The sequence below is a fragment of the Capricornis sumatraensis genome, chromosome 2, assembly GCF_032405125.1.
Source record: "Capricornis sumatraensis isolate serow.1 chromosome 2, serow.2, whole genome shotgun sequence".
In the NCBI taxonomy this organism is placed as follows: domain Eukaryota; kingdom Metazoa; phylum Chordata; class Mammalia; order Artiodactyla; family Bovidae; genus Capricornis; species Capricornis sumatraensis.
Genome location: NC_091070.1, coordinates 117,773,115 through 117,785,956, shown reverse-complemented (window position 1 = coordinate 117,785,956; position 12,842 = coordinate 117,773,115). Strand labels below are relative to the sequence as shown.

Genomic DNA, 12,842 nt, shown 5'->3' with positions numbered 1-12,842 from the left:
TCCAATACTCTTTCAAGTGCCAAAGACAACACAGTCGACAAAGGTGCATAATTCTCAGATTTACATCAGTTGTATTTATATTTACATCAGCTATATTTATAGACTTCTGCTGCTGCTGCTAAGTCGCTTCAGTCGTGTCCGACTCTGTGCGACCCCACAGACGACAGGCTCCCCTGTCCCTGGGATTCTCCAGGCAAGAACACTGGAGTGGGTTGCAGAAGCCTTAAATTTCAGTTAATTAATATTTTTCACATAACAGTCTCCACATACCTTTGGACTTTTCTTCTCTGAATAGCCCACAAAATTGACTCCAATGAGTACAGTCCCTTTTATCTGATGTACTTTAAGGATCTGATGACCTGGAGACATGCAGAAAAATACCCTGTGAGAAACAATAACACATAAAATACAAAAGGGTTCCCAGAGAACCAAACTCTACCATAATTTTTTCCAAATGGTATTTTATTGGAGGGAGAAAAAAAATCACACACACACAGTGATTAGGGAAATATAAAAGAAACAGAAAACCGAGGTTTTGTGCTGATTTTGCTGACCTTGGGCAATGTTTATTTCTCAGTTCCTTTATTAAATGAGAGATTGAGAGGCAAAAATCTAAAATTCTTTCCAGTTCTAATGGCTTGTGAGTCCAAAAATAAGCTGACAGTAGTGTACAGGGAAATTTTTGTTTGACTTAAAAATAGAAGTGAGAAATAAAGAGAAAGTCCTTTGGGACTTTTTATGCTTCTAAACTGTTATGTGTATGTAAATGTTATGGCAGTCCCTTACTCAAAAATTTTAAATGGCTAACTAGTCCTTATTAGAGCAATTCAAACTCCTTACTTAAACTGGTATTTGAAGCCATCTATAATCTGACCTTGCTTTACTCATTTATTCTTTTCAATTTAACTAACATGAATCTGCCACTTTACTGAGGTCAATTCTTATTATAGTCTCAATAAATGATGATCATGCATAAATCTGCAGAACATTTTCTCATGATCTTACATTCATTCATTCAAAACAAAGATTAATTAAGGGTCTACTATATGTTAGGTACTATGGCAGTAATTAGGATACTGAGATGAAGACAACACTATTCTTACCTCCAGAGAAACCCACAGCTTAGGAGGGTGGCTGAGAGGTAAACCAACCAATGCAATACAATATAGAAGTATCTACAAAGCACATAGTACAGAATATGTAAGAGCACAAAGAAGGAACATTCTCCTTAGACTGGGAATATAGGAGAACAGAAAATTCCTAGATTACTAGAGGAAGAGTTTAGCTAAGCAAAGATGCAAAAATCAAAAAAATAAATTAAAAAAGAGAGAGAGAAAATACAACTTTTGCAAAGGGAAGAGGAATGACAAGGCTCGTCTCATCATGGTTAAGGATCTAAAGTCATTGAGTCTGAGAAAAGTGTAGAAACATGTGGGTGGTAATAAAAGGTGAAGCCAAAGAAGCAGGTATGGGTTGGTATGTTAAGTTGCATGGACGTATCCAGAAAGACACCGTGACAACACTGGTAACAGTACATCAATAATTAAGACTATACTATAGGCTATGATATCAGAGAGCTTGCGGCTTCATCTATTTCTTATTATGATTTCAGGGCCTAAAACTCAGCCTAGAATATAATAAGAACTCAATAAATCTTTAATGAAGGAGTAAACTTACTAAACAGGGATAATATGTCAGTCTCCCATAACTGCAATGAGGATAACAAGAAAGAATGTATATATCAGACTTCCCTTATGGTACAATGGTTAAGAATCCATCTTCCAATGCAAGTGGGTTCAATCCCTCGTTAGAAAACTGAGATCCCACTTGCTGTGGGGCAACTAAGCCCAGGAGCCACAATACTGAGCCTGCCACTCTAGAGCCCATGCTCCACAAGAGAAGCTCCCCTCGTGCCGGAACTAGAGAAAGCCCAGCCGCCACAGCTAAGACCCAGTGCAGCAAAAAAAAAAAAAAAAAAATTAAAAGATAAAAATTAAAAAGTATATAAAGTATTTAATGTAGTATCTGGCATGTCATAAGAGCTCAATAAATTACTAGACTTAAACTATTTTAAAAAGAATTTTAAGACAGAGTTTTGTATTTATTCTTTAGAAGGATCATTCCGGACAGTAGTATGCAGGATGGATTAGACGGTAGGAGAGACACATGGAGATCAGTTAGGAGGCTACTACGGTGATATAGGATAGAGGTTATGAGGATATTAGTGATGAAGTTAGAGAGGAAGAGATAAAACAACAAAAAAAAACATTTAGAAAATAAAATGGATGGTATTTGGTGATTCATCATTACAGGGTATAACAAGCACCTCTTTCTTCCCTACCACTTTTTACATTAACTGTATCATATTATTGGTTTTAATGTTATAGTATCATATACATATTAGTACTATGATATAGTATGTAGTTAAGCCCTTAAATTGGTCCTGAGTATATAAACTCCCTGGTGGAGGGAGCTTCTTCCCTGGTGGCTCAGAGGGTAAAGAGTCCGCCTGCAATGCGGGCGACCCAGGTTCTATCCCTGGGTCTGGAAGATCCCCTGGAGAAGGAAATGGCAACCCACTCCAGTACTCTTGCCTAGAAAGTCCCATGGACAGAGTAGCCTGGTAGGCTACAGTCCATGTAGCAAAGAGTCAGACATGACTGAACAACTTCACTTTCACTTATAAACTCCCTGAGGGTAAGGAAAAGGTTAAGTCTTATTTCTCTAATGTTTCTTTTTATTTTTTATTTTTGGCTGTGCTGGGTCTTTGTTGCTGTGAGCAGGCTTTCTCTAGTTGTGGCGAGTGGCGTCTACTCTTCGCTGTGATGCGTGTTGCGGAGCATGGGGTCTAGGTGTGGATTCAGTAGTCACGTCACACGGGCTTGGTTGTCCTGTGGCATGTCGGATTTTCCAGGATCAGGGATCAAACCTGTGTCCCCTGTATTGGCAGGTGGATTCTTAACTACCGCCAGGGAAGTTCCTCTCTGGTGTTTCTTACTCACCTGAATGGTTACCTAAATGGGAAAAGAATTTGAAAAAGAATAGATACATGTACATGTATAACTGAATCACTTTGTTGTACACCTGAAAACTAACACAACATTGCTAATCAACTATGCTCCAATATAAAATTCAAAGTTAAAAGAATGAATGGTGGGCTTCCTTGGTGGTCCAGTGGTTAAGAACACACCCTGCAATGCCAGGGATATCAGTTTGATCCCTGGTCCAGGAAGATCCCATATGCTGTGGAGCAAGTAAGCCCGTGTGCCACAACTACTGAGCCAGCATTCTAGAGCCCATGAGCTGCAGCTACTGAGTCCATGCACTGCAACCACTGAAGCCCGTGTGCCTAGAGCCTGTGCTTGGCAACAAAAAAGCCACTGCAGTTAGAAGTCTGCACACTTCAATGAAGAAGAGCCCCTGCTGGCTGCAACTAGAGAAAGCCTGTGTGCAGCAACAAAGACTCACCACAGCCAAAAAATAAAACAAATAAATCTTAAAAAAAAATAAATGGTTACCAAACGTTCACACCAAAAACCTAAAATTACCCTTTGAACCATTTTCTTCTTCACTTTTGGGATTAATTTGTGTTAGATTGTTATATTGGGCTTCCCTGGTGGCTCAGTGGTAAAGAGTCTGCCTCCAACGCAGGAGAAGTGGGTTTGATCCCTGGGTTAGGAAGATTCCCTAGAGGAAGGCATGGCAACACACTCTAGTATTCTTGCCAGGAGAATCCCATGGACAGAGGCGTCTAGTGGGCTACAGTCCATGGGGTAGCAGAGTCAGAACTGACTGAAGCAACTGAGCATGCACTCAGATTGTTATACTAACGGCTTGCAGTGGTATCCATGCTCTTGAGTAGTCCTGGCTCACCAAGACTCTGGTTTTCGCCAGATGACTTGTTTTGGGGAACAGAACCTCAGCAAATGTGATACCAGCAGAGGCTTGATGAGTGACTGCCCATGAGGGCTTTTTGCCCTCTTAGAATTTCATCTTGTGCCTCTTGCTCTCTCTCTAAGTAAGTCTCACTTGACTTATCTAGTTCATTCTTTCTATTTCTTCTTTCTGCCTTACCAGAGTAAATGTTACTTTCTCAGGGCAGCCTTCTTTGATCTAAACTAAGTTAGGTTCTTCTGTTATAAATGCACCCCACATTTTCACTTCAGAACATCTAACACAATTGTAATGTTTAAAGTCTGGTTTTCCCAACTGGACTGTAAGTCTATGAGGGCAGAGGCTGTGAGTGTCTCATTTACCATTAAACCTCCAAGCAGAGGGCCTTACATGTAGAAGTCACTCAATAAACACTGGCTAACAACTGAATAATATTTCCAAAGTTTTAGGCAAATAATAGGCAACCAGTCCATTTAAAAATTAATTTAGTTTTGTGTTCTTGTGAGGAATGTTGAACTCTGGACCCTAACTTTCCAAACAAGGGAATTTACCTTTATGTTTTCTAAAAAATATAAAGATTGAAGATGAAAGGTGAGATAGGATAAATAAACTCTCACGCACAGGGAAATACTTAGTGCATAACCAATTAGTAGGTATATAAAAAGATTTATAAATGTTTACAATACCATGTAGCCGGGTCTGCCCACTGCCATCATCCTTTGCTACCATCTCCACTGAATTATAATTTTCAAAATGAGCTAGTGTTTCATTTAAGGACTTCCATTCTAGTATTAGTGAACTGAAATTATCAAACTTTCTCCTGTGTTGATCAAACACTGCCAGTTCTAGGACTGTATCTCTCAGGCTTGATACAGGAATCTGTATGAAAACAAAAAGTAAGAAAAGAAAAAAACAATAGCTCAAGAGGTGGCAAGATATTTCTGAAGCTAGGGATCATGTTTTCTCCCAATATTTTTTGACAGTTTTCAAAGGTACAGATACATTAAAAGAATGGTATAATGACACCTATATATACTTCATCCCAATTCACCATTTGTTTTCTCTATCTCTCCCTCTAATTTTACACTCCCTGTGAGTGTATTTGTGTGGGTGTGTGTCTTTTTTTTTTTTTTTTGCCAAATGATGTAGGTATCATGGCACTTTACCCCTAACTACCTCAGCATGCATTTCTTAAGAATGAGTAGCAAAAACTATGTTATGTATTTTGTATTATAATACATAACAATATTAAACTTAATTCAGTGTTATGTATTATACAGTCAATATTTCAATTTCCCCAAATGCCCCCCAAATGTCTTTTATACCTATTTAAATTTTTTAATCTAAATTTGATTTTGATATTCATATGCTCTTGGACAGGATGACCAGGGTGACTCAACATCATAAAAATTTCAGTTGTTCTGAGTTTATATATGAATTTAACATAATTCCAACAAAAATTTATGGGAATCTATATCCACATAGACCTAGATTTAAGGGAATTTATGTCCACAAAGCTAACAAAGAGGACAAACAATAACACATTACAGAACTACAGCAGGAAAGTCACTAAACAAACAGCCACTGCAAACAACAATGAAAACCAGTATCACAAAACCTGATTAGTGGAAGAATCTGATTTCAGATTCTTCATTTTATTTTAAATGTCAAGTTTTCAATTAAAAATTATTACAAATGCAAAGAAACAAGAAAGTAGGACCCATACATAGGAAAAAAGAAAAAAGCAGTTACTAGAAACTGTCCCTGAGGATGCCCAGACATTAGACCTACTAGATAAAGGCTTTTAATCAACTGTTTTCTTCAAAGAACGAAAGAAGCCCATGTTTAAATAACTAAAGGAAAGCATAAATATGATGTGCCATCATATACAAAATATTAGTAAAGAGATAGAAATTATAAAACAGAACCAAAAAGGAATTCTAAATTGAAAATTATAATAACTGAAATGAAAATTTTACTAGATGAACTCAACAGCAGATAAGAATACGCAGAAGAAAATATCAGAAAACTTGAAGATCAGTTCAGTTCAGTTGCTCAGTCGTGTCTGACTCTGAGACCCCATGGACTGCAGCACAACAGGTATCTCTGTCCATCGCCAACTCCCGGAGTTTACTCAAAACTCATGTCCATTGAGTCGGTGATGCCATCTAGCCACCTCATCCTCTGTCATCCCCTTCTCCTCCTGCCTTCAATCTTTCCCAGCATCAGGGTCTTTTCCAATGAGTCAGTTCTTCGCATGAGTGGCCAAAAAGTATTTGAATTTCCGCTTCAGCATCAGTCCTTCCAAGAACACCCAGGACTGACTTCCTTTAGGATGGACTGGTTGAATTTCCTTGCAGTCCAAGGGACTCTCAAGAGTCTTCTCCAACACCAACAGTTCAAAAGCATCAATTCTTTGGCACTGAGCTTTCACTATAGTCCAACTCTCACATCCATATATGACTACTGGAAAACCCATAGTTTTGACTAGGTGGACCTTTGTTGGTAAAGTAATGTCTCTACTTTTTAATATGCTGTCTAGATTGGTCATAACTTTTCTTAATTTCATGGCTGCAGTCACCATCTGCAGTGATTTTGCAGCCCCCCCCCCCCAAAATAAAGTCTGACACTGTTTCCACTGTTTCTCCATCTATTTGCAATGAAGGGATGGGAGCAGATGCCATGATCTTAGTTTTCTGAATGTTGAGTTTTAAGCCAACATTTTCATTCTTCTCTTTCACTTTCATCAAGAGGCTCTTTAGTTCTTCTTTGATTTCTGCCATAAGGGTGGTATCATCTGCATATCTGAAAGTTTGAAAAATTTAGTTGCTCAGTCGTGTCCGACTCTTTGTGACCCCATGGACTGTAGCCTACTAGGCTCCTCTGTCCATGGGATTTTCCAGGCAAGAGTACTGGAGTGGGTTGCCATCTCCTTCTCCAGAGGATCTTCCCAACGCAGGGATTGAACCTGGGTCTCCCACATTGTAAGCAGATGCTTTACCATCTGAGCCACCAGGGAAATCCTCTGCATGTCTGAGGTTACTGATACTTTTCCTGGCAATCATGATTCCAGTTTGTGTTTCATCCAGCTCAGCATTTCTCATGATGTACTCTTCATATAAGTTAAATAAGCAGGATGACCATATACAGCCTTGATGGACTCCTTTCCCTATTTGGAACCAGTCTGTTGTTCCATGTCCAGTTCTAACTGTTGCTTCCTGACCTGCATACAGATTTCTCAAGAGGCAGGTCAGGTGGTCTGGTATTCCCATCTCTTTAAGAATTTTCCAGAGTTTGTTGTGGTCACACAGTCAAAGGCTTTGGCATAGTCAATAAAGCAGAAGTAGATGTTTTTCTGGAACATTCTTGCTTTTTCCATGATCCAACAGATGTTGGCAATTTATCTCTGGTTCCTCTGCCTTTTCTAAATCCAGCTTGAACATCTGGAAGTTCATGATTCACATACTGTTGAAGCCTGGCTTGGAGAATTTTTAGCATTTCTTTACTAGTGTGTGAGATGAGTGCAATTGTGTGGTAGTTAGAACATTCTTTGGCATTGCCTTTCTTTGGGATTGGAATGAAAACTGAAATTCTCCAGTCCTGAGGCCACTGCTGAGTTTTCCAAATTTGCTGGCATATTGAGTGCTGGACTTTCACAGCATCATCTTTCAGCATTTGAAATAGCTCAACTGGAATTCCATCACCTCCACTAGCTTTGTTTGTAGTGATGCTGCCTAAAGCCCACTTGACTTCACATCCTAGGATGTTTTGCCCTAGACTGATGATCACACCATGATTATCTGGGTTATGAAGATCTTTTTTGTATAGTTCTTCTGTGTACTCTTGCCACCTCTTCTTAATATCTTCCACTTTCATTAGATGTATGCCATTTCTATCCTTTATCGAGCTCATCTTTGCAGGAAATGGTCCCTTGGTATCTCTAATTTTCTTGAAGAGATCTCTAGTCTTTCCCATTCTGATGTTTTCCTCTATTTCTTTACATTCATCGCTGAGGAAGGCTTTCTTATCTGTCCTTTCTATTCTTTGGAACTCTGCATTCAAATGGGTATATCTTTCCTTTTCTCCTTTGCGTTTCACTTCTCTTCCATTCACAGCTATGTGTAAGGCCTCCTCAGACAACCATTCTGCCTTTTTTGCATTTCTTTTTCTTGGGGATGGTCTTGATCCCTGCCTCCTGTACAATGTCATGGACTCTTTCCATAGTTCTTCAGGCATTCTGTCTATCAGATCTAATCCCTTCAATCTGTTTGTCACTTCCACTGTATAATTGTAAGGGATTTGATTTAGGTCATACCTGAATAGTCTAATGGTTTTCCCTACTTTCTGCAATTTAAGTCTGAATTTGGCAATAAGGAGTTCATGATCTGAGCCACAGTCGGCTCCTGGTCTTGTTTTTGCTGACTATACAGAGCCTCTCCATCTTTGGCTGCAAAAAATATAATCAATCTGATTTAGGTATTGACCATCTGGTGATGTCCATGTGTAGAGTGTTTGCTTGTGTTGTTGGAAGAGGGTGTTTGCTATGACCAGTGGGTTCTCTTGGCAAAACTCTATTAGCCTTTGCCCTGCCTCATTCTGTACTCCAAGGCCAAATTTGCCTGTTACTCCAGGTATTTCTTGACTTCCTACTTTTGCATTCCAGTTCCCTATAATGAAAAGGACATCTTTTTTCAACTAGGCTGATGAACGGGAAGACAAAAGAATGAAGAAAATGGAAGCATCAGAGACCCATTGAAAACCACCAAGAGTGTCAACATATGCAAAATGGAAGTCCTAGAAGAAAAGAGAGGGGTAAAAAAGGAAGGAGGAATATTTGAAAAAATAGTGGCTTAGGGACTTCCCAAATTTGATATAAAACACCTACTCTAAACACCCAAGAATCTCAAAGAACCTTGAGTAGGAAAAATCAAAGAGATTTGCATTTCAGTTCAGTTCAGTCGCTCAGTCGTGTCCGACTCTTTGCGACCCCATGAATCGCAGCACGCCAGGCCTCCCTGTCCATCACCATCTCCCGGAGTTCACTCAGACTCATGTCCATCGAGTCCGTGATGCCATCCAGCCATCTCATCCTCGGTCGTCCCCTTCTCCTCCTGCCCTCAATCCCTCCCAGCATCAGAGTCTTTTCCAATGAGTCAACTCTTCGCCTGAGGTGGCCAAAGTACTGGAGCTTCAGCTTTAGCATTACTCCTTCCCAAGAAATCCCAGGGCTGATCTCCTTCAGAGTAGACTGGTTGGATCTCCTTGCAGTCCAAGGGACTCTCAAGAGTCTTCTCCAACACCACAGTTCAAAACCATCAATTCTTCAGCGCTCAGCCTTCTTCACAGTCCAACTCTCACATCCATACATGACTGCTGGAAAAACCATAGCCTTGACTAGACAGACCTTAGTCAGCAAAGCAATGTCTCTGCTTTTGAATGTACTATCTAGGTTGGTCATAACTTTTCTTCCAAGGAGTAAGCGTCTTTTAATTTCATGGCTGCAGTCACCATCTGTAGACATTGCATGATCAGACTGTCCAAAGTTGAGGAGAAAGACAGAATTATTAAACAGAGGAAGGAGCTTATCATTTATAAGGGACCCTCCATGAGATTAACAGCTAATTTCTCATCAGAAATCATAGAAACCAGTGATGAGAGAATAAGACTGCCAATCAAGAATTCTATATGAAGGACAATAATCCTTCAAAATGAAAGAGAAATTAAGACATTCTCGCATGTGTGCTCTCACTTTAGTCGTGTCCAACTCTTTGCGACCCCAGTGACTGGGGCCTGCTAGGCTCCTCTTTGAACCGGGTTCTCCAGGGAAGAATACTGGAGTGGCTTGCCATTTTCTTCTCCAGGGGATCTCTCCAACCCCTTGATCAAACCCACGTCTCCTGCATTGCAGGCGGATTCTTTTTTTAAAAAATAATTTTATTTTTAAATTTATTTTGATTGTTCTGGGTCTTTGTTGCTGTGCAGGCTTTTCTCTAGTTGTGGCGAGTGGGGGTACTCTCTAGTTGTGGTGCCAGGGCTTCTCACTGCAGGGGCTTCTCTTGTTGCCGAGCATGGGACCCACCTTCAGTTGTTGTGGCTACTAAGCTCTAGAGCACAGGATCAATAGTTGTGGAGCACGGGCTTAGCTGCTCCACGGCGTGTGGGATCTTCCCAGATCAGGGATCAAACCTGTGTTTCCTGCATTGGTAGGCTGTTTCTTTACCATTGGGCCACCAGGAAAGCCCAAGATCTAACAAAAATAGAGGGAATTTGTTGTTAGTAGACCTGCCCTACAAGAAATACTAAAATGAGTCCTTCTGGATAAAATTAAAGGTCACTAGACAGTAACTTGAAACCCCGTGAAGAAATAAGAGTTTAGTAACAATAACTACATAGGTAAATATATAGAAGAGTATAAATATACTTTTGCTTGTAATTATTTTTCTATCTTATTTAAAATACAAATGCATAAAGCAATAATTATGACTGATGAGCATACATGTATAAAGATATATGATAATAACAGCTTAAAGAAGGGAAAAGGAAATAGGGCTTTATAGAAATAATAGGTTTCAACCATTATTGAAATTAAGTTGATATTATTCCAAACTAGTTTCTTAAAAGTTAACATGTTAATTGTAATCCTTAGGCTAATAACTAACAAAATAACTTAAAATAATATAGTAAAAGAAAGGACAAGAGGATTAAAATGATACACTATAAAATATCTACTTAACACAGAAAAGGAAGAAATGGAAGAATAGAAAAAACAAAAAAAGCATAAGATAAATGGTAAAATGGTAGCTATAAATCCAACCTTATCGGTAATTATGCTAATTGTAAATAGATTACACACTAATCAGAATCCCCTGCATTGGGATCTTGGAGTCTTAGCTACTGGAGCACCAGGGAAGTCCAAGTGCTTTTTAAAAAAGTGAATAATTTATAAAGTTCAAATAATAGTATTTAATGTTGAATTTGGGTCTGAAAAAAAAAATGAGTTCCTGAACCTGCAACATCTCATATGTTCTTTTACAACGAAAAGGCAGTGTAGCAAAAAAAGTTAATAATGTGTTTTGGAGTTAGACATAAGATCCTACTTTCTAGCTTTATGACCTTGGGAAAATTACTCAACTTTTAGGATCCTTAGTTTCTTCATCTGTAAAATGGGGATAATTAATGGATTGTTCTGTTCTGCAAAATCTCAGAAATGACTTATTTTCTCCTATGCTTGAAATCATAGTTAACCTCATTTAGTGTATAGTTTGGGCTTCCCTCGTGGCTCAGACAGTAGAGAATCTGCCCACAATGCCGGAGACCTGGGTTCAATCCCTAAGTCGAAAAGATCCCCTGGAGAAGGAAATGGCAACCCACTCTAGTAATCTTGCCTGGAGAATTCCATGGACAGAGATGCCTGGTAGGCTACAGTCCATGGGGTCACAGAGCATTGGAGAAAGAAATGGCAACCCACTCCAGTGTTCTTGCCTGGAGAATCCCAGGGACGAGGGAGCCTGCTTGGCTGCCGTCTATGAGGTCGCATAGAGTCGGACATGACTGAAGTGACTTACCAGCAGCAGCAGCAACACTCACTTTCACTTTCTGATGTTCTAGTTTCTAGGTTAAATAACTCATTTATTCTTCAATTCCTGTTGCCTAACTTCTAGCTACATTATTGGTTATCACTAGTTTTCATATCAGTTTGGAGTAGAGGTGAGTTCGATATGTTACTGATAATGCTAATAAAAAGGTTTAGTAGGGAAGGATACTAACAAAACAATTTGGTAGTTATTTATTTATCATTTTGCTTTGTTTGTTTATTTGTTTGTCTGTTTGTTTGTTTTTGGTAGTTATTTAGAGTTCTCAATCGTCTGTTGTCATAAGGTGGCGCTAGTGGTAAAGAACCTGACTATCAATACAGGAGACAGAAGAGATGCGGGTTCCATCCCTGGTTGGGAAGATCCCCTGGAGGAGGGCATGGCAACCCACCCCAGTATTCTTGCCTGGAAAATCCCATGGACAGAAGTGCCTGGCGGGCTATAGTCCATAGGATCACAAAGAGTCAGACAAGACTGAGGTGACTTAGTTCGCATGCATGCACCTAAGTACAACAAGCAAAGTCACTGTCACTAAGTATAGCCAACAATAACCACTTCTCAGACACTATCAGAGACCGGATAACAAATAAAAGAGTTTCCTTAAATTCAATAAGACAAAAGCTGTGTTTCCAACCATTATCTCAAAGCATGGGAGACAAAGGGCAAGTTGGTTGAAAACACCATACTTACCAGTTGTTTGTTGTGCTGTGGCAGAGGACATGGCTGGGCACCAGCTGGCACCTTATATACTGGAGTTATAGACATGCTGGCAGGGTGGGCACATAGGAAGCGTACCTGCACAACCTCTACAGCTGGACTAGGGTTCAGGACACCTGGATGATTTCCAATCTGAAATGTCAGGATCTTTAAGAAAACACAAGCGCAAGAGGTAGACACCTGATATCACAGAAACAAAGGGAACATTAAAAAAAAATCTAACTGACCAATTACTTCAGTCTTTTCCTTCACCAAACCTTTGTTACCAGTTGGTAAAAACCAATTTGTGTTTCAACTCATTTCTGATATAAATACTAATGAATAACAGGATATAAAAACAAAAAGTTAGAGAGCTTCAAAAGGGGGTAACTAGGCTTGAAATCATTAGTAGCTAGTCATACTATACAGTAGAGTTCACTAGAGATATTAAAATGAACCTCATTTGAATATAACACAATTCTTACTAAGTTAAAATCATATATGGATTCCCTGAGGATTGGTTAGCTGGGCTATGCATCATAGTCATACATTACAGTCTCAATCTTGGTCAATCTGAAAACCTTTGTTATTGGCCTTGGTCTACCAAGGTGTAGCTGTGGTTAAAGCCATCACTACTTCTAAAAATAATCAAAATGAATT

The 12,842-nt window shown here is 39.4% G+C and overlaps 1 protein-coding gene across 1 annotated transcript in view; it reads right to left on the bottom strand.

The window, feature by feature from the left end:
- The window catches only part of NUP210L (nucleoporin 210 like), a 92,906-nt gene that overhangs the window by 30,968 nt on the left and 49,096 nt on the right, over window positions 1–12,842 (bottom strand). Inside the window, 3 exon segments of the mRNA XM_068994179.1 lie at window positions 271–359; window positions 4,581–4,773; window positions 12,177–12,350. Of these exon segments, the coding sequence (XP_068850280.1) occupies window positions 271–359; window positions 4,581–4,773; window positions 12,177–12,350 (456 nt within the window).